At 39.2% G+C, this 22,462-nt stretch overlaps 1 protein-coding gene across 1 annotated transcript in view; it reads left to right on the top strand.

The window, feature by feature from the left end:
- Nucleotides 1-22,462, top strand: part of ZFHX4 (zinc finger homeobox 4) — a 181,247-nt gene that overhangs the window by 6,777 nt on the left and 152,008 nt on the right. The window contains exons 2-3 of the mRNA XM_029223159.1: nucleotides 16,163-18,801; nucleotides 19,671-20,173. Coding sequence (XP_029078992.1) covers nucleotides 16,209-18,801; nucleotides 19,671-20,173 — 3,096 coding nt within the window. The 5' untranslated portion in view covers nucleotides 16,163-16,208. The remainder of the gene's footprint in view (nucleotides 1-16,162; nucleotides 18,802-19,670; nucleotides 20,174-22,462) is intronic.

The raw sequence follows: 22,462 nt of genomic DNA, 5'->3' as shown, positions 1-22,462 counted from the left end.
TAAACAGAGGTTTGTATATAGAAGAGTTTTCAGAAACATGCTAGGCTAGCCAAATATTGACTATTGGGTATCAAGAATTCCCAGCACTTTGCTGGCAAAAACAGTTATTTCAGAAGAGGCCAGTGGTACGGTGTGGATATCTCATGTAGTTAATAATGGAATATATGATGCTCCCTCCCCCATCCCCTACCCTATCGGCTATAAATAGTTGTCTCAGTTGGTAGAACACTTCACTTGGGAAAGAGTTGTGTATTCTGATTTTTTGGCAATGTTAAGTGTTTTAAGTGGCCTTTCAGCTTTTCGGGCTGGGAGGGGCTGGTGGAAGAGGATACAGAGTTATTTCCTTAGGATTTAATTCATCTTCGTGTTGCTTTGTAGGAGTATTGTGTATTTCACTTAGAGATAAGTCTTTTTGGAAGTGTCTAAGTACTCTTGGAGACATTTGCAGTAGGGTTTTCCCTTGTCACTAGTTAGGGCTGTAACTGGTTATCAGTTGACGTGATCAGGGCTCTTAATGATGTTTCTTCAACCATAATTAGGGCAGTTAAAATACCATAAGTGTTAAGACACTTTCAAAGGTGGGAATTGGTTCTTTTGTACATATGTAAATCAAATACAGTGTGGATAATTATTTATATGTATACATTTTAAACAAGCTCTTTCCGGTTTGGGGTCACCACAAATGAGCCATTGAAGGCTACCCCAGAGCAGGATTGAAAGATTCCGCCAGATATTAACCTAACTTGTTTTGTTACTAGATTGTAGAACTTCTATTTGCCTCATCACTTTAACTGTTCAGTTGCTATTCAGTACTGTTAAGATGGTTACATGGAAACTTGCGGAATCAGAAGTGTTTTCACATAAATTAAAGTGTAAGGGTTGCCTCTTGAGTACAGAACATTGTAAGGGAAAAGTGTTTGATCTTTGTTATATAAAGTCACCAAAATTCTTTACTAGAGCCCTCTAGAAAAATTGTCAAGAAATTCTGGATTGTTTCAGAAACTTTTCTGGTTAACTTTATGGATATGCTTGCAAAACTCTTAAAAGAACAAAAAAATCCACATGGAAGCTCTTCTTTTGCATGAAGCAGGGCTTATTAAGGTATTTCCATAAGAAAAATGTGTTAATTTAAAAAATAAATTCATTTATATTTTAAGACATTGTTAACCAAGCACCATGTGTTGTAACTGGCAGCTTTCCAGCCACCGTGGAAGTGGATCACACATGGGTTAATAGTAGCTTATGTGATGTCTGCATTCTTAGGAAATGGGCAAAAGCCCAGGGTATTCTGATATCAAGATTTTTAGGAATCAGACAGAAAGCAGAATATATGTTTATATGTGAACAGATGGACACATGTGAGAACTAAAAGTGCACAATTTCTCTTGGCACTTGTTTTAGTTATCCCTGATGATATAACCAAGATCTTAGTGCACTCACAGTCTTTGATGGCTAAGGACAAAATGGTCTTTTAATGAGGGCTCAATGGCATTATTTTCTTGTATATGGATTGTTCCCCCTGTGATCTTGCTGGATTTGATGTTCTGTTAATTCCCTCGTTTCAGAGGTTCACAAGTTGCCCTGAAAGTTTGATACGGTTTCACGTTTGACATACAATCCTCAGTCCAGGAATGGCTGCTTCCCACTCCCCTATTCTTTTCAAGGTTTGTGAGTGAACTAAAATATTTGCCATTTTGAGGCACTTTTGAATGTACGCACACAACCTAAAAATGGCTTGACACTAAAGTCATATTTGGCAAGCAGCTTGTCTCTGGTATAATTAGCCACTTTAACATTCTAGAGATTGAAAAAATAAACAAATACAATTTAAGAATTTGGGCAGCTTGACTTAGTTAATGTGTCATAATGCCCTGATGGTCCAAGACAAGTCCTGAGTAGGTGTTTTAGCCATTTGGGTCAGGGGTTCACACACTAGCATCATATATTTAGATGATTGATCATTTCTAATGTTTGCTTGTCCTGGGGAGACGACAGTGCACAGTTGATAATTTTTGAATGGTACACATTATAGCACGTACCTCTAGGACAAAGTTTATAGGTTCCATCGTGTTCTAGCTGTAAAAACAGAAAGCGTTCTGCAGGCATTTACTCGGATCTAAATCATTTTAACCAGGGAAAATCGACTTTTGGGTTAAAATATGCATTTTATAACTGTCCATAAAATTCTTTTCCTTCACTGTAAAGAAGAAAGGAAATCCATAGCTTTAACAATGTTAAAATACAAAAACATATGAGCTGGTGTGCGCCACCTGGTTGTACTGTTAATAACAAAACAAAACTTTCTAAGAAGGAAGTTTATAAAGAATCTTAAAATTTGCCTGATTGGAAGAATAAATTGAAGAAGCCCAATCATATCCCAAAGTACCTTTATTAAACCTGAAAGGCTTTACTCATGTAGATTTTCTAATATATAGCTCGTAGTGCTTTTCCCCCATACATTTAGCAATAAAGCAATTCATACTTAAAATTTCCTGAGCCCACTAATGAATGGAGAGTGAGTCATCTCCTTTGGTTTAATAGATACAAACTAGGAGTGTGTATGCAGACACACACACCCACCCCTACCCTTTTTCCATGTTAATGTCTCTCTTTCCTCTTTAGATGCGTTTATAGGGGTAGCCTGTGTGGTGTTCCTCTGTAGACTAAATTTCTTTCATTTTCTAAGAAGTGGCCAACACGATTGCAACAGAAAAAGAGCAGGTAGGGTGGTAAGACAACTGGAAACTATCAAAGGGCTAAATCCTGGAAACTTCCTTATAGTTCTTCAGCTCAACCAGCTCATTTTAAAATATGGCATACTGAATTCTGGAGAAGTAAACGTTGAGTCAGCCAGCAAGGTAGGAACATGTCAGGACAAGGACTCAGCTGTCCCAGCTCTAGGACCAATGGCCACTCAGCTATATTGGCTGCTTAGAAAAGGGTTTGTTCCGTGAATGAATACAAATGTGGTGGAAATGGGGAAGAGAAGAAAAGGAAAATGTGCAATGGTAATCCAACAGTGATGTTGTCTCCTCTGAGAGCGTGAGTTCTCTGTTACTGAAAGGAGACCAGTAGAATCTGGATGGCCTCTTACCACTGTGACCGGAAGCATGTTTTTGCGTTAAGTAGGAGGTTAGGCTAGGTACTTTGAATGGTCAAGATGAGTCTACGATTCATAAAAGTACTAATGATCTCAGTGACTTAAAATGTATTCTTAATAACGATGAACACAGTGTGAAGAAGAAAGGTTTGTATTTTGTGGAGGGAAAGTAAAGACAAAGCTGTGATGTTTTAGAGGGAGCATAGTGTAGAGAAAGAATGACACTTAGTTTAAAACCAGACATTCTTTTGATTCTGTTTACTTTGGATTCCTTTCTCCTTTTTAAATGAGTTTGTTTAACTTAAGTCTTAGATATTTGAAAATCTACTCCAATTTTTTGACAACTCAATGACCAATAGAAATCTTATTAGATCTGTAAGACACTTGGGTTAAATTCTTGTTATAGATGACCTTATCAAAGTTATTTAATCTTTTTGAGCCTCAGATTCCTCGTTTGTGTCTCAGAGCTGCTGTAGAGCTTACCTAAGGCTAAACTGTTGTGAACATATTAAAATAAGTGAATGTGGATAGGGCCCGATATCCTTCATTCCCCTCTTCTTTATTGTCAATAGCTGGTTTTGATATAATGCTCTACTGAAGAGTACTTGATAAAGCAAATCTACATAGACCTTTTGAAGAGAGATGCCCCTCTCCCTGACAAGGGAGGGAGATAGGAATTAGTCAAGGGGGATGCCTAAGAGGTAGGACCAAAGGGTAGTCTCCTTCTTCTCATGTTTTCTCATTGACAGATACCTAGATGACATCTAGGTGGATACGCCTCCACCTCATTATTTGCTACACCATCATCACAGGTTGGTTTGGTTTTGAGGGGTTTCTAGATGATTTTAATGCATCTCTGGGATCTTTTTTATAAGAAACAAATTAGAACAGAAACAGTTTTAAAGTAATTCAGACTTTAGTCTATCCATAGGAACTCAAGATTCCAGACTGTCCATTATATACAATAATAGAAGAGACCACAAAGCTTATTTCAGTATTGAAGCTGACCCTACCTGTTTGAAAGCCTTTGAATTAGAGGTTTTCCCCAAACTGGATTAGATGTCATAGCAATAGCTTTTTATATACTTGATGTTATGATATTTTGATATGCCATGAAAGAAGAATAAATACTGTTTACATGGCACCCTGCTGACCAAAATTTATACCAACCTAGAGAAAAGATCCAGTTCTTAATAACCCAGTAATATTATAAAACCCTTAAATTTACTTGTGGGAATTTTTTTTTGCGGTACGCAGGCCTCTCACTGCTGTGGCCTCTCCCGTTGTGGAGCACAGGCTCCGGACGTGCAGGCTCAGCGGCCACGGCCCACAGGCCCAGCTGCTCCACGGCATGTGGGATCTTCCTGGACCGGGGCACGAACCCGTGTCCCCTGAATTGGCGGGCGGACTCTCAACCACTGCGCCACCAGGGAAGCCTTTCTTGTGGGAATTTTATAGCCAAGTTATGAGTCTCCTCTTGGCTTATCTCATGGAGGACATCGCAGTCCTTTATCTTTCTATAGGAGTGCATTATTCAGAGGAGGATGACCCAGGTTCAAAGGTGATAAGATTCACGATAAGGGTTAATACATTTATAAACACAATTTTTCGATCCTCTAAACTGAAATCTATTTCTGTTATGTTTTTTTCTTTCTGATTTTTAAATTCATAATAATTTCCCATTGTGTTACATGTAAGATACACACTTAAAATTATTCTTTATATTTTTATGGAAAATATAAGTGCATTTTGGATAGTAATTTCCCAGATTTGAGTTTGGTTTTCGCTTGACATTTATAATATATATTTAGTTCACAATCTTTGCTCAAGTTTTTCTTAAAAATAAAAGTGTGTGCCTTGCCTACATTCTGGTCATTTATAAGTGGCCCTGGACTTAACCATTCATTTGAAGCACATTTATTTAAGGCTAAACATTTACTGAATACTGATAGGGTAGGATATATTTCATTGGAAGAAAATAATTAACATCTTAGCATTTTTCATGATGCTTGTTTAAATTTCTCCTCAAATAAATTTCAGTCTCCATGAGGGCAGCACCCATGTCTGTTTAATCCCTGTATTTACAGTGATGGACAATATTGGCAAATCCTTGGTAAATATCCTCAATAAATACATGAATACATGAAAAAATCTGATTGCTAATTAAAAACATAAATAAAACACTTCAGTTTACTATACTACTGGAATCTGCCTCTCCTCTTGAAATCTGGGTATTGAAAAAAAATGCGGCCTTAAAAACATCTGGGTCTGTCTTGGAAAATTCCATAGGGAAAACTGTCTTCCAGCACAATCTAAATGGGTTTTTGTATTAGAACCATAGCTTGTTGAAGTCAGAAGGGATATAGCACAATCCCATGGTTTAACCCATAAGGAAACTGAAGCTCAGAGAAATTTCCAGGAAATATCACACAACTACAGGGCACACAGCCAATGAGAATCTAGTGTGTGTGTGTGTGTGTGTGTGTGTGTGTGTGTGCGTGTGTGTGTCTCCTTCAGCAAATCATTTAACATTTTTCAACCTGGTTGGTCGAGCTCCTCCCATATCCAAAGATTCTATAATATTAATATGAGAATAATTTCTGCTATGCTGGAGATGTTTTCATTTGTGGAATTTTTCCAAGCAAAGGAAGATTTTCAGTTGGTACAATTTCTATGATGACCGTAGAGCCAGCTGACTGCTCTGGGATTGTAAAGCTAAACTGCTCGAGATAGAACAAGAACTGCCTGAAAGGTGAAAACTTGCAGGAAAAATGGGGTGGGCCACTTAGTTCTTGAAATGAAACAAGGTGCAGATTAGGAATCATTGTGGTTTGCCAGAAGTTGCTGGTCATAGAAGCCTGTTTAAGGGCTCACTGTCAACAAGGAAGTCATGGGCAGCACTTAAAGTGGCTCACCTCTGATTTATTCATAAAGCTCACACGAGCACTTGGCTTTGTTCTTGCTCTAGTAAGGGGGACTGATGCCAATAAGAACAGGAATAAAGAGCTCCTTGCATGGTCCAGTAGTGAATAGCACTTTACCTCAAAGCCTGACCTCCTTTCCCGAGGTCTGTTATGCTACAGTCGACTCTGATTGGCTGAGCGTTCTCAGATGAATTGACAGAAGAGGTTATAACAGTTATCTACTCTGTAAACTCCATAGTATATATGAGGAGAACTGTGTAACTGGAACTTGGGTTCTAACTTAACCTAAAGGTTGTGACATTCATGCTAAATGGAAAAGTTTCCCTTTCCCCTCTTTTTAAAGCTTGAAGAGTTTCACATTTAATAATGGTCAGAAAAAGATTGTTCCTTTCTAATTGAAGAAGACAATGCCCTCGGAAGGAAATGGGTTTTGACAATCCCTTTTTCCATTAAAATGAATTTAGAGAGATTTAGTAACGTAGGGAATTAAGGGTTCGAGAGTAAAATCCGTCCTACACGGGGAGGGGAGTAGAAACAAAGAAATGGGCTTGCAGATTGATTAGCCGTGTTTATCTGAGAAGCTTCATTTGTGCCACTTCACAGATTATGCTCTGCTCCAGCCGCCCCTCTGGAGGAGAAGGGGCCTTTAAGAGACAGTCAGATGGCTGGTTTGCTGGGGCAGAGGTTGAGTCGAGTTACTTAAATCCCCAGAGCAACATTTAGTTAATGCTAGTCTTTTTTTTTTTTTTTTTTCCCTTCCCTGATCCTGTCCACTCTGGCTTCCCTTTTCTCCTTTTGATGAAGTTGGTCTCTTACTCCTTAAAGTGCATATATTTACACAAAAATTTCCTCAAATTTTCACAACACATTAACCCAGAAGAGCCATATTAGGAGATGGTGATGAGAGTTAATGATATATCTTTAGATAAAGCCATCCTCCCGTGCAATCACATCAGAGTCATCAGCTCATTTGTCATGGCTGAAGTGAAAATGTCAGGACCAATGAGTGTATGAGTGCTGAAGGGGGCGAAAGGGCTTTTGGAGAAAGATATTTTTGTGCTGGGAGCCGGCCATGGCTTAGATTTAGCTCCAGGGAAATATTGGGATTAGCCAACACCGTGTACAAATCCTTAGCATAACAGAATTAGTTGGGAAAATGGAGAGGTGGGGGTCATGAGGATGGGCACATTTCTGGAGACATGCTCTAGGCTGCAGGCCAGAAACCATGGTAAAGAATGAGATGATTTATTAAAAGTATTTTCAGGCATGTGTTGTATGCAGTCTCATTGATTCCGGGAAGATTGAAGCCGTAGATTTGAATGACATCAAGGGAAGACCTGCCGTAATGTACACTAAATATGTATACATGGCTTTTGTGTTAAATTTAGCTGTATTAAAAGAATTTTGACCCTAACATCTAAACATGTTTCAGGGAGGTAGTATTCGAGCGCACAAAGATAATATTCAGGCATAAAGCACTTTTGACAGTACCTTTAGAGTGGAAGTTAATACTTAATTTAAATAACAGTAATTATGCTGGAATACTTGTTGCATTGTTGGGTTTACACAAAACCCAGAAGCTAAACTTTCTTTACACAGACTTCACTCTGAAACTTTAATTGAAAAGTAACTGATTTTCTTTAGCTCCAGAAGTTCTTATCTTTGAGAGACCAGTACTAGCAGATTTATTTCATTTTGGATCCAGCGAACTGTTCTCTTTCAGATAATGTACTCATACAGCCTTTTCTTGCTTAATTCTATTGATTTACAGTGTTAAAGTGAAATAATCTGATACCTGTTTCCTGCCCTTTGAGTATTTGTCGTCAAAGAGGCTGATTAGTTTTTTTTTTTTCCCCCAGCTCTTTAGCAGTTTTAAATGTATAATTATCATTGCATGTCATTTGATAGCTGCACTAATTGCTGCCAACTATTGTCTGTTTGCACTTAATGCTGAAACCTGATCAACATCCTTCTTTGGTTGATGTTTGGTGGTAAACTTTAATTAACTCTTATTGCATTGAAGAAGAGTTCAGGCTTGGTGCTAACTAATCATTTACCTTCATTATGTCCTGACAGCTCCACTTGTTCTTGGTCCTAATAGATACACCAGTCAGTAAATAAACCTGCAAACCTTATGCCTTGTAGTTGCTCCACACTGATATTTTGCTACTTAAAGTATAAGATAATTGGGCCCAGATAATTAGTTAGTTAGTTTAGTATCTCTAGTTCTGCAGACACTAATCTTAATTGCCTCTTTCATGCTGGACAACTTCATTTTAATAGAAACTGTAGATTTGAGATAACATTATTCCTTCAACATGGTTCCTATGAACATGCATCTTTTGAATCAATACAATTAACCTTGTCTCCTGTTGGAATTCTTGTCATTATTTTTCCTGAAATACTTTTCCTGTAATGATATTGAAGTTAAAGTAATCAGGTTACCAGCAGATCATGTAAAATTCAACTCAAAATTGCTGGCTGCTTGATTTTAATTTGTCTGACATCAAGTTTGTTTGAAAAGGGATAATATGTGGGTAAACCAAGGAGCTTATAATTATGGTTGACGTTTGTTTGTTTATAATGAAATTTAATTAACGTGCATACATTTAAAACACAAAAGTTAATTACTGAATTGCACACTTCACTTATGGACAGCAGCCAAATTAACTTTCAGGCCAAACAAACAAACAAACAAACCACACACATACACAAAAAGCAAACAAGAGGCTCTTCATAATAGAAATAAAATAACCAACAAATCTGAGTGATCAAACATAAATTTGCCAACATTTCATCCAGAAGAAACATTTCATTGCACTTAGGTTCTCTATGTTAGTCTCTATGTTAGTCCACTTAGGTTTCTAATATAAAATAATTTAAAATATCTACATGGGATATAAAAAGAGACTTGCATTTGATAGACTAAGAGTCTTGGATAGTAAGAGGGCACTTGGTAGTGATTTAAGAAATTATACATATAACTTTCTTCATTAAAACTATTTTGAATTGTTTGAAATCATTGCCCTGGGAATAGGATTGTTTGCTGGAATACCTGACCTGTGATTAATTTTATGAAGATAATTATGGTAGGTTTAGCCTGCAAGGAATGACATTTTTCAAAAAAAATAATAATAATATACTTATACTACTATGCTTATGCTATATTGGTTATGAGATCATATTGTGGGACTCATGAAATACAAATAATTATACAATTATTTCCTCATTTAAATATTTAGTTGTCAGTATTTCAATAATGAATTTTATATATTAATAGACAAAGAAGAAAAAAATGCATGTATATGTTAGGATATATTGTCTTCACATTGTATATGAGAAAAATGTATGTGTGAAATGGTTTTCACTAGTCTGGTAAATCCGTTCCTGAAGCCCAATATTCTATAGTTATATTTACCTTGATGAAACCAATTAAGATGAATTTTTTAAATGTTCCTATGTGACAACTTAAAAGCATTATCAACTAAACACTCAAACTGGGTGTATGCCAGAGAGATTAGTCAATTATGTTTTAAAGACTAGAAATCATATAAAAAACATGGCAAATATGATTTATAAATTTTAAAAATGATTAATTCAGTACATGCTTTTCCAAGGAAAACTAAAGGTTTCCATGTTTAGACTTTCTATTTCAAAGTTTTATTTACTTGAAATTTCAAATATAGTAGGGATTGAGGGAGAGGGGTCTGAGAAGGGAAAATGATTCTGTCCGTCATTGAGATGCTTTGTAAAATGAGGGTAGTTTACACAACCTTTTAGTATTTCCAGAGAGTATATTTATATGTGTTTTAATATAGCACCAACTAATTGATTTGTAGATTAATATTTATTTAGGGAAAAAAATTAAAAGGATCATAGAGTCATCTAACTCTAATGCTACTTTGCATAGATGAGACAAAGGGAGGATGATTAATACTTAAGTATGGCTGGGTAATGGCATCCAGAGGTACCTTTTTCTTCTATAAAGAAAGCAAAAGCAAAAAAAAAAAAAAAAAGGTTGGTATATTCTCACAGTATTGGCAAACAACAGCTTTCTAGTAATGCTTTAGCTGATTAGGACATCCTTACCCTTTAATGAAGCAATCACTACAAAGCCCCAATGTCAGCTGGAATACTGACAAAACAGTATCAAAGAAAGAATCAGAGAGAGGCACTGAACATAATTACAGTTCATGTCCTTTCTCACACCAATGCAAACTATTCATTTTCAATTAGAATGAATAAGAAAATTAGAAATCAGTTAGATTGGTTAAAAGGACCAAAGTTTGTTTACAGAGGATAGCTAAAGTATTAGGTCCATTTTGCTCACTGATTATGAAATTTTCCTGAAGCAAACAAATAAAATGAGTCATATTGGTGTAATTTGGTTAAGGAGAGATTATTGATTTCTCTCTAAGGAAAGTAGCTGGAGTTTGATTAAAGTTGCGAAGAAAACTGAGTAAAATTCCTATTTCCCACAACTAATCAAATTAAGAACTATCGGACCCATTGGCAAAGAGTACTTTTCCTCTTTAGTTCTCCAACACATGTGTTTAATGACATGTAATTGTCATTTAAAGTCCATGGAGGTTTAGAGACGAGAGAGAGAGAATGAGGGAAAATGAGGCTGGAAAGAGAGGGAGAGGAAGAGGAAGAAAAAACTAGAGGCAGAAGCATCGATTATAAGGGTCCTGATTATGAGAAGGAAATAAATCTTCACTGAATAGCTAATTTAGGTTTTAATGAGAAAAATGAGAGGTAAACAGGGGAAAATGACTTCATTGACTTACACACTCATGTTTGTCTTTGTCAACTTTCCCGTTTTAAAAATGTGCTTGGTTTAGGTGCTTACTATATTTGGTTACATCCTTCTATTCAAACTTAATTACCTTCTCCCCTTTGTCGTGACATGGGTGGAAAGTTTTTGCCGTGTCAGGAGAGGTCGTCACACATTCTTTTGCAGCTCTGTTCATTAATTCCTTCTTGCAGAAGCATTTTCTCTCGTGCTGGGAAGGTAGAAGGGTGTAACAGAAGACCCCTGAAACATCAGCAGGAAGCTCTAAGCTGGTTAATGCAGTATAATTGTCTGGACATAGACTGGTCTTTGTTTGTGTGGTTCACTCCGAATCAGCTGTAATTAACTCCAGAGTGTTTCCAGATTGCCAGCAAAGAAAAATTACAGCTTTTCTGTTTTAAATTGTAAAGCTCACAAACATTAACTATGCAGATTGCTTTTACTTTGATATATTTCTATCCTGCAAGAGAAAAAAAAAGCTTATTTGCCCCGCCCCCATCTGTAAAAATGTGCTTTTGTTAAGTTACGTAATTTAGTGTCTATTGGAACATAATGGTCCCTTAATACTTTGGTTTGAAATCCTTTTACTCAATATTTTCAATCCTTTGACATCCTTGTATTTGCCTTCTTTATTGCTAACGTTTTTAATACTGCACTGGGGAAGAAGTTATGCGATCTTTAATGGGATACTAAACATATACTAAAATAAGCAAACTGCAGAGAAAGCTGAGTAAAGAAAACCACCAGCAACCAACTTAAAAGACTGAGATCAAATATGTATTCTGACGTAACTGGTACTTCTACACAGGTACTTTACCTGTGTTTTGATATACATCAAAAGCCAGATTTCACTACTCTCTCGTCTTGGTCAGCACACCACACCCTTCTAAAAGCTTCTGTACAGTAGTTTGTAATTATGAATTCCAGCATGGGTAAAAATGAGGTAGCAGTGTGAGCTAGTACAGCCTAGGACACAAAAGATCTGTCAGCAAATGATGCAAAGAAAAAAACAGTCCAGCCAAAAAATCTTTTTTTTTTTTCTTTCTTCTGAATTTAACAATAAGGAATTTAAGCTTCAATGTGGCTTTAGCAACCGAAGAAAAGAAGCTCTTGGTGTCTGCATAATACCACTTTGATGGATTTTTTTCATCAGTTCTCTGTACGTGGCAACAAATAAACAAGTATAATTATACTTGTGAAGGTCTATTCATTGCTTTGTCAGGATTAGATATATGTGCCGTTTTCACACTGCGCCTCTCTTTTGTCTTTGCCTAACTCACTATGACATATTGATAGAGGATTTGGGATGGGGAAAAGGCCACAGCAGAGACAGTGACGACCTTTTGGAAACTTGATATAATTCAAGGATTTTTATTTATCTTCTATATATATACATATATATATATATATATTTAGGATTTGTAACTTGTTATCATATTCCCTTGTAAGTGGACAACTTTTAACCCGTTTAAAATGGAATTGCAACTCAAAGTGTTATGAGTTGGCTAAAGAGCAGATGAGAATAAAAACAATAGGCAAATGGGCACAGTGGTCTTCTTTCCCAGCACTTAGCAGAGTGGCTAACCTAGCATTCCTTTCCCATTATTCTGTCCTCTTGATCAGATCACGTTCTTTTTAATCATTTCACAAACACTGTCTCACTGTGCTACAGAGGAGGGCTGGGACAATCTCAATTAAAAAACAGAGGTAAAACTGGCCTGATTTTGGGTTCTAATGGGAACTCTGCTTTCTGAATGCAAAGGAATTCTTCTGTTGTTCAGAAAGCACCCCCTTTCATTAGCCAGCCTCCTGGTAGGTGGGTTTGGTCATTTAGCAGAGAAGAGTTTAGGCAGCAGTGACTGCAGGACGAAAGCAAGGCAGAACAAGCAATAAAAGTTCTTTTCTGCATGTTGTCCATTAGTTCCGAAAAAGGGATTTACATGATCAAAGTCACTGATCTTGTGAATTACTGAGAATACCCAAAACTGTGTACATGTATTCTAAGCAGACCAGCAGGTATGTATTGTTCTGAATTTAGCATTAAAATTATGTTAGGTTTTCTCTTTGAGATTTCTTGAGGACTTTGGTGATTTTTTTTTAAATAGAATGTATGGCAGTAGAGAATAGAAATTGGTGAAGACTAAATAGAAAGCAGCTTAAACGGTGAAGCAACCTTTACAGTGAGTTTACTTGTTATGCAGTCATTTTGGAATGAATTCTGTGGTTTAAGTTAAATGGTTGTCTTTGTGGTCTTTTAACTGGGACTTATAAACTTTAGTGTAAATTTCCTAAGTGGGACACGTTGATAAAAGAAAGATCTTGTCTGACACTGGTGACAGTGAAATCACTTAGCATCATATTCAGTGTCACGGTACATATTGATCTAAATAACTTTAACCGCACAAACTAAAGCGATTCCATCCAAACATGCTGGTAAACACTGCCATGGTCATAGTCTATGGCTACAAATTTAAAAATCAGGTAAATCTATTACTAGCTCTATCAGTTCAGATAGTTTTGTTACTGTTGCTTTTGGAATTAAATGTAAATTTAATTGCAGAGAAGACTTACTATGTATTTGACTTAGTTTCTGATTAATGTGTAGCTTGTGAGAAGAACTTGATAGGCAATTTTGTGTAAAGTTATGTGGGAGTATTGTAACAAAATATATCCTGCCACATTGCCGTGATCTGTGATGGACACTGTAGTATAGTTTTCATAATTTTTTTTTCACACAGCAATAATGTCGTTACATTTTTGAAAGTTACTTCTGGCTCTGTTAAGATAAAATAAAAAGAGAGGATCTACTTCATATAGAGAAATATTGACATGAGTCCATGAATGGACTCTGCAGTATTTCATATAGAGAAATATTGCAGAATCCATTCGGCATCTGGCCAAAATTATTAACTGCACATTACGTATAACTCATTTGGGGAGCATTCAGCATGTGTGTAATAATTCTAGTAAGTGTTTTTGTAGGCTGAGAACTGTTGTAGGCGTGGAGGTAAAAGAGAATTCAAATAATAAAAATAGCTCAGAAGCTTCTTTACGAAGCTGTAAAGTGTTTGAGAACTTTCCTCACTCTTGTAATTAAGGTGAATTTTCTTCCACATATCTGCCGAAGTCATCATAGGAAAGAAAAAAAATAACTACTTTGGGTCCTGGAACTTTACATTTTAATCTAGGATCATTAATTTAGTATTATTTACCACCTTGCTTCCACTCCAACTCTCCAGTTTCTTCCTGTCTTCCTCATATCTTTTAGTCCATCAAGGGATTCTATTTTAGACATTTTGGCTGCCTTCAGTATGTATACCTTGTACAGATTTGGTAAATGCAAAGGTAAACATTAATGTTTGTGGACTAATTAGAAAATTATTAGGTTTTCACGCTTTTGGGGGTTTATCAGATTATTTCAGAGAGTTTTAAAAGCTGCATGCATGCCGTGAGGATAATTAACCTGGAGCTCTTCAATGATTAAAATTACACACTAAGCTTTGTGATGTTTGATTTGTGAGCAATTAGAATGTCATTTTAACCATCTTAGATACCAAAACGAATTTTGATTTTATTATCAATCCATGCAGATCTTTTGATGTATTTGAAACTGATGACTTCCTCTCTGATTTAGCTAAGATGAAATTTGATTACAGTAAAGAGAGTATGAAGAAGTTATTCTTCATACTTAATATGCCAGTGACCTTCAAAGATGTCTTTCTTATAGAAGAACTTTTGAAAAGGAATTTCTAAAATGCCTAGTAATATTGATGAGTCCAGAGTTATGTTTTTCTTCTTAGCTCTCTGCCACTGTGAAGTCTACACAATAGAATGTAGAGGTGGGAGGGGCATCCAGGGTGAGTCATCGCATGTCCATCCTCTCCAATATACATAATGCAGTATAGCCAGGTCCCCAATAGAACACGTAATGCAGTATAGCCGCGTCAACCTTCCTTGTTTCAGAAATTGTCAGCGTGCGAGAAAGTGTTGATACTTTCTTTTTTGCTTTTTGCTTTGAAGTTCTGAGTCCCTTCTGTTTGGAGATTTGAAAGAAGATGGATTACCTGTTTCATAAAATCAAGATGGTGCCTGGGTCACAGAATGAAAACAAGCACTAAAGTTTGAGACCACTCAGCTCTCGTGTATAGTGGAATCATTCTGCAAATGGAGAGATCTGCAGGGACTCAGAGAAGCTTAAGCCCTAATTAAGCTGCTCTTCCAGTAGCTGAGGTTTGCAGGTACACACACAAGTGGGCACACACATACATATTCACACACAGAAGGGGAACGCATTATTACCAACTTATGCCCAACTTTCCCCTGGTACCTTGCCATGCTACCAGAAACTGATATGGCTTTGCAGAGTGCATCTTATTCTCAACAAAGGGAGTTTATGGCCTAAGATGCTTGCCTGGAGAAAGCTAAAAAAAAAAAAAAAAAGATTGAAGTATTTTCATCAGTAGTGCCTGGGTATGATTTGTTAAGCCAAAGGAGATGTTGATTGAGGCAGCGGTTGAGAGATGGGCAACTCACCAGGATTGATAACATCAAAATGGTATTTGGAATGGTGTTCATTACGTATTGCAGTGGAAAAAAAAAAAAAAAAGTGAATACGATTTGTCCCCTAGGATGATAGGACTGGTTGCAGTAAATATTAATTTCTGTTCTGGTGCCTATTGAGGTGACTGAAGTGTGGGGAAGAATTGTGATTGGTGCTTAATCAGAGCCAGCCAGATACCTGCTGAGAGCTTTTGCACAAGGAAGATTTGTAGTAAGCTGATTTACCGGCAAAATGAAAACCAGAGAAGAGTTTGGTTCGTGCTGCCTGTGACTGTAATATTTCTCATTTTAAGGCTCCTTTATTGTTGGTCTCCCTCCCACGTGCATCCCCCCTTCTAGTCACTGCCTGATAAAGTAAAAGGTAAATTTAAAAAATTACAAGTTATTTGTGTTGTCCTTTTATTCCTGCTATCATCTATGAAAGCCATTTAGATTTCTATTAAAGGGGGTGTTAAAGCTTTTACGTATGTTCTCTCCGTTTTCAGAAAACAGGAATGAAAAGAAAATATGGCTTACTGATATGAATTTTAGATTTGTGATGAATGCTCATAGTGATTTCAAAAACACTTTGGATGTCTAGGCATGCCTGTGATAGCTATCTACATTATTTTGCTACATTTATACAAAGTCTGTCTGTGATAGATAGGTATGCTGGTTTTAAGTTTTTCCCCTCACCTTTTTAGATAGTATGAGTTTACAGCAGCTGTAAATTAGTGATGGGCTATTAGTGAGCTGTGTCGTTATTTAATAAAAATGGCTCCTCTCACCTTATTTTTTATCCAGGTCCCTGACAGGCTGGATGAAATGAGATCCCCATGTAGCAATTGCCATGGAAACCTGTGACTCCCCTCCTATCTCAAGGCAGGAAAATGGGCAGAGCACATCAAAGCTATGTGGAACGGCACAACTTGATAATGAGGTGCCAGAGAAAGTTGCAGGGATGGAGCCTGACAGGGAAAACAGCTCCACAGATGACAACCTGAAAACCGATGAGTGCAAAAGTGAAGTCTTGCTGGGTTTCAGCGTCGAGAATGCAGCTGCCACTCAGGTTACCTCAGCCAAGGAGATACCGTGCAACGAATGTGCTACTTCTTTTCCCAGTTTACAGAAATACATGGAACACCACTGCCCGAATGCCCGCCTTCCGGCCCTGAAGGATGACAACGAGAGCGAGATCAGCGAGTTAGAGGACAGTGACGTGGAAAATCTAACCGGGGAGATCGTTTACCAGCCTGATGGGTCAGCTTATATAATTGAGGACTCCAAAGAAAGTGGGCAGAATGCACAGACTGGGGCAAATAGCAAACTCTTTTCTACAGCGATGTTTCTGGACTCCCTGGCGTCGGCTGGAGAGAAGAGTGATCATTCTGCTTCTGCACCTCTGTCGTTCTACCCACAGATCATCAACACTTTTCATATCGCTTCATCCCTCGGGAAACCATTTACGGCCGATCAGGCTTTCCCAAATACCTCAGCACTAGCAGGAGTTGGTCCTGTGTTGCACAGTTTCCGTGTCTATGATCTCCGACACAAGAGAGAGAAAGACTATCTAACCAGTGATGGCTCAGCCAAAAACTCCTGTGTGTCCAAAGATGTCCCCAACAATGTGGACTTGTCCAAATTCGATGGTTGTGTTAGCGATGGGAAAAGGAAACCTGTTTTAATGTGTTTCTTGTGCAAGTTGTCTTTCGGTTATATCAGGTCATTCGTAACCCATGCTGTGCATGATCATCGGATGACCCTTAACGAGGAGGAACAGAAGCTCCTCGGTAACAAATGCGTCTCCGCCATAATACAGGGGATCGGCAAAGACAAAGAACCTCTTATAAGCTTTCTGGAACCAAAAAAATCCACTTCTGTTTATCCCCATTTTTCTACTACAAACCTCATAGGACCCGACCCAACCTTCCGCGGTTTATGGAGCGCTTTTCATGTTGAAAATGGTGACTCTTTGCCGGCTGACTTTGCCTTCTTGAAGGGGAGCGCGAACACCCCCGGCTCAGCAGAGCAGCCGCTGGGGATCACCCAAATGCCAAAGGCTGAAGTCACTCTGGGGGGGCTGTCTAGTTTAGTAGTGAACACCCCGATTACCTCCATCTCCCTCAGCCACTCATCGTCTGAGTCTAGCAAGACGTCAGAGAGCAAAGACCAAGAGAACAACAACTGTGAAAGGCCAAAAGAGAGCAACACTTTGCACCCTAACGGGGGGTGCCCGGTCAAGAGCGAGCCCACCGAGGCGGGAGATGAGGACGAAGAGGATGCGTACTCCAATGAACTTGACGACGAGGAAGCATTAGGTGAACTCACCGATAGTATTGGTAACAAAGATTTCCCTCTCTTAAACCAAAGCATTTCTCCTTTATCATCCAGTGTGCTAAAATTCATTGAAAAGGGCCCCTCGTCCTCCTCGGCCACTGTTTCTGACGACCCAGAAAAGAAAAAGCAGGCTTCCGCCGTCAGGGCCGGGGGCGGTGTCGCCACCGGCTACGGCATCAGTGGCAAGGACTTGGCGGAAGCGAGTGCCAGCCAAGACGGTGCCACGGCTGCTCACGCAAGTGAGACGGCCCGGGGGGACGAAGACGGCGCGGCCGCTCTGCACCAGCACGGCTTCACCCCGAGCGCCCCCAGCACCCCGGGGCCCGGCGGGGACGGCTCACCGGGCAGTGGCATCGAGTGTCCCAAGTGCGACACGGTTTTGGGGTCCTCGAGGTCTCTTGGGGGTCATATGACTATGATGCACTCAAGGAACTCATGCAAAACCCTGAAATGTCCCAAATGTAACTGGCACTACAAGTATCAGCAGACCCTGGAGGCCCACATGAAGGAGAAACACCCCGAGCCGGGCGGCTCCTGTGTTTATTGTAAGACTGGACAGCCTCACCCCAGGCTCGCCCGGGGCGAGAGTTACACGTGTGGCTATAAACCCTTCCGCTGTGAGGTTTGTAACTACTCTACCACTACCAAAGGCAACCTCAGTATTCATATGCAGTCGGACAAGCACCTGAACAATGTGCAGAATCTCCAAAACGGCAACGGCGAGCAGGTGTTCGGCCACTCGGCCCCGACCTCCAACCCTAGCCTCGGTGGCTGCGGGACCCCCTCTCCGTCCAAACCCAAGCAGAAACCCACCTGGCGCTGTGAGGTGTGCGATTACGAAACCAACGTGGCCCGGAACCTGCGGATTCACATGACCAGTGAAAAGCACATGCACAACATGATGCTCCTGCAGCAGAACATGAAGCAGATCCAGCATAACCTGCACCTGGGCCTCGCCCCGGCCGAGGCGGAGCTGTATCAGTACTACCTAGCCCAGAACATAGGCCTGACCGGGATGAAGCTGGAAAACCCCGGCGACCCGCAGTTGATGATCAATCCCTTCCAGCTGGACCCGGCGACAGCGGCCGCCCTGGCACCGGGACTTGGTCAGTATTTACTGCTTTTCCGCACTGCTGTTAGTTTCTCATCACATTTTGATTTGGCGTGATGCACCCAGATAAAGTGGTGAGTGCCAACAAATGGGGGACAGTTTACTAGAAGGGACTTTCTCTTTAAGCTGGATAATCCACCCATTTGTGCTTCACTTCAAACCTGAATTCACTTCAGAGAGGCAGGAGTTAAGGGAGCAAGGACAGCAGAAGAGGAGTTGGCAAACTTTGTTTTCCTGTAACAGGTTGATGAACAAATACTAATTGTCATTAATTGCCTGTCATCGTTAGTGATACCTTACTAGGTTTATAGCTTCGATTTCGGCAATTATGCACTCAAATATCAAACCTGAGCTTCCGAAGGGAATGCCATTATTTTTCGTGAAAATTTTTTGAAAAATAGTTTAAGGTCTGTGATTGAAGATAATTAAACGAACATTAATACCGTTACCTTACCCCAGATATTTGGCGGCAGATTGCAAGGCACGCATACAGTATTAGCCAAATCTCATCACGCTTTTAGACGAATTGCGAAATAACAATTAGTGCTCATGTAAGTTTATCTAGGTGCTTAAATTGCAAGCACGTGACTGTGTTGTTATGGTATTGATCAACTTTCCTGCCCTCGAAAATACAAATTTCAGAATGACATCATGCCCAGTAGGAGTAATTAAAGCTATCTGATGAGGGAATTTAGAAGTTGAAAGGGATGATTGTAATTGATCCTGATTCAATCCTATTATAGCTTTTTATAGTTTAAGCTCTAGAGAAAGCACATTCCTTGTCAAGACTTTATTTTACAGATTCCTTTGTGTGCGCTGTGTTTTCCAGTCTCTATTTTTCCTCTTAATTTTTTTTTCCTGTAGTAAATAATGAGCTGCCGCCTGAAATCCGGCTTGCCAGTGGTCAGCTAATGGGTGATGACCTGTCCCTCCTTACTGCAGGAGAGCTGTCACCTTATATCAGTGACCCAGCGCTGAAGCTATTCCAGTGTGCTGTTTGCAACAAATTCACCTCTGACAGCCTGGAGGCCCTAAGCGTGCATGTGAGCAGTGAGCGCTCCCTCCCAGAAGAGGAATGGAGGGCTGTAATTGGAGATATCTACCAGTGCAAGCTCTGTAACTACAACACTCAGCTCAAAGCCAACTTCCAGCTCCACTGCAAGACTGATAAACATATGCAGAAATATCAACTTGTGGCTCACATTAAAGAAGGGGGCAAAAGCAATGAGTGGAGGCTGAAGTGCATTGCCATTGGCAACCCTGTTCACCTAAAATGTAACGCCTGTGACTACTACACCAACAGCGTGGATAAATTACGCTTGCATACCACCAATCACAGGCACGAGGCAGCCCTGAAGCTCTACAAGGTAAGCAGTGTCATCCATTTCTGTTGGCACAGAGTAGAGGAGAGAATTAACTGTTTTGGAGCTTGGACCACAAATCTGCAAGTTAAGGAAAAAAGAGAGGGAAAAAAAATATAGAGAAGGGCAAGAGCCACAGTTTCTGCTTCACATTGCTAAATGCAGAGCCTGTTGAAGTAGATGGAATCGGAAAATATATTTAAAGGATTTGCCATATGTCCCTTTTACACGTATCTCCGTGGGATTGATCACTCTACTGGTTGCCCTGAAATAAAATCACTTTTCTGAGTGTTTCCGTATATAAGATAATACTCTTAAACCTCTTTTATTGATTGATCAAAAACAACATAGCAACCCTCTTAGCTAAGTATTAATGGCTTCAGGGAGCAGAGGACAAAAGTAGCGCTGCCCTGTGAGTGCATCATCTTTTGTTTGGTGACAAACAAGGATGATCCAAACACAATGTGTGGTTTTTGGGTTTTTTTTTTCCCTGCAAGCTCCTGGTGGTATTGAGTAAAAACACGCGCTCCCTTAGCATCAGTTGTCAGTCTCCTACTTAACTCTGTTGTTATTTTGCATGACTTTTCCCAGCTAGTAAAGTTTTTAACCCTCTCAGTGGGTGTGGCTCAGGTAAAAATGTTCATTGAATGGCAACTAGACTTTTAATATTACAGGGGAAAAAAATATATATACGGATGTAATGAACACACGCAAGCGATGAACATCATTTGTTACATACCTTGTCTTGACTTTTTCTGAACCCTAATTACTGGTTAATTTATTTTCTGCAGTTTGTTTACTGGATTGGCTGGATTGTCTTGGTTCATGTACAAATGTAACAGATTCATTTCTATGATGAATAACTTGGTAACTTCTAAAAACTTCTTTTGTCCAGAGGATATTAAAATTCAGAAAATAGGGGCTTCCCTGGTGGCGCAGTGGTTGAGAGTCTGCCTGCTGATGCAGGGGACACGGGTTCGCGCCCCGGTCAGGGAAGATCCCACATGCCATGGAGTGGCTGGGCCCGTGAGCCATGGCCGCCGAGCCTGCGCATCCGGAGCCTGTGCTCCGCAACGGGAGAGGCCACAGCAGTGAGAGGCCCGTGTACCACAAAAAAAAAAAAAAAAATTGCAAACCATTAGTCATCGTAACAAGCTCTAAATATGATTACAAAATCCATTTTGCAAGTGTTATCTATTGATTTATACTAGAAATCAGTGATAACTATACTATCAGGAGGCAACCAGTGATTATAATACCTATGGCTCTTCTAATGCTCTTTCGAACTATAAACAGACCACAAAAAGAGCAGATTGTGGCTATCTCGAGCAGGGGCAAGAATTATTCATTTGGGTTGGCCTGCCACTATTTGTTTGGGCTGTTTCTTGAAGTTCAATCCTGGATTGATGTACTGAGCGTGAAAACCTAAAGTCGTGGTGTGAGAATTTGTAACGTTGTTCCTGTAATATCGGCTCTCTGTGGATCAATAATGAAAGCATTAGATTTGGGTTATACAGTTTGAGGGGAGTACAGGCCCTGACGTAAGATGGAAAGCTTCTAAGTTGATGGTATTGCAAATGTAATATAATGGATTAATTGTATTATAATTCATAGCTTTTACAGCAACAGTTGACAGCCATTCACTTGTCAACTTTTCTTCTGCTGATACCTGAACTATTAAAACTTTTAGAACACCTAGGAGAAAAAAAAATAAACAGTAAGTTTGTATAAATAATAGATCTCGACCCTGGGAGCTATGTAGAATATTCATGAACTGTGTTTGGATTCACACGGCCCCTCTAACACTTTAAATTAACATGTTGTGAATAGAAGATATAAATGTACAAAATTTTCTGTTTTATTAATATCATGTGGGAAGCTAAAGAAAGGTAGAGCATTCCTGTTTATTTTCTCAGGAAAGGTTATTTAATCTAATTGTTTGACGATTATTTACACATGTGTATGTGTGTATTAAGTTTATCCATTCATTCCATGAGTATGGATTGACTACCCTCACTGTATATAGAGCAGTTTGCTAGGTGTCAGGGTTACCCTTGAAGTTCCTTTTCAGAGAGAGTTGGATGTTGTCTTTGAAAGTGTAACAACCAGATGAGATTGAACTTGCTTATAGAGAGGGCCTTAAAGCAGAGAGAGCTTTAGATCTCAGAACCAAAGGCTATATGTACTCTTACCTTAAAAATGTTATGTCATATATAAATTGACTTTTCCCCCATCTTCTTTATTTGCTTATCTCTTAAATACCCAAGTGTCCTTGCGGTGTGGTGTCTAAAAATG

The sequence above is a fragment of the Monodon monoceros genome, unplaced genomic scaffold, assembly GCF_005190385.1.
Source record: "Monodon monoceros isolate NGI ecotype Baffin Bay Population unplaced genomic scaffold, NGI_Narwhal_1 Super_Scaffold_14, whole genome shotgun sequence".
Taxonomy (NCBI): Eukaryota; Metazoa; Chordata; class Mammalia; order Artiodactyla; family Monodontidae; genus Monodon; species Monodon monoceros.
Note: the sequence above shows the minus strand (reverse complement) of the source record. Positions and strands in the feature narration are given on the sequence as shown.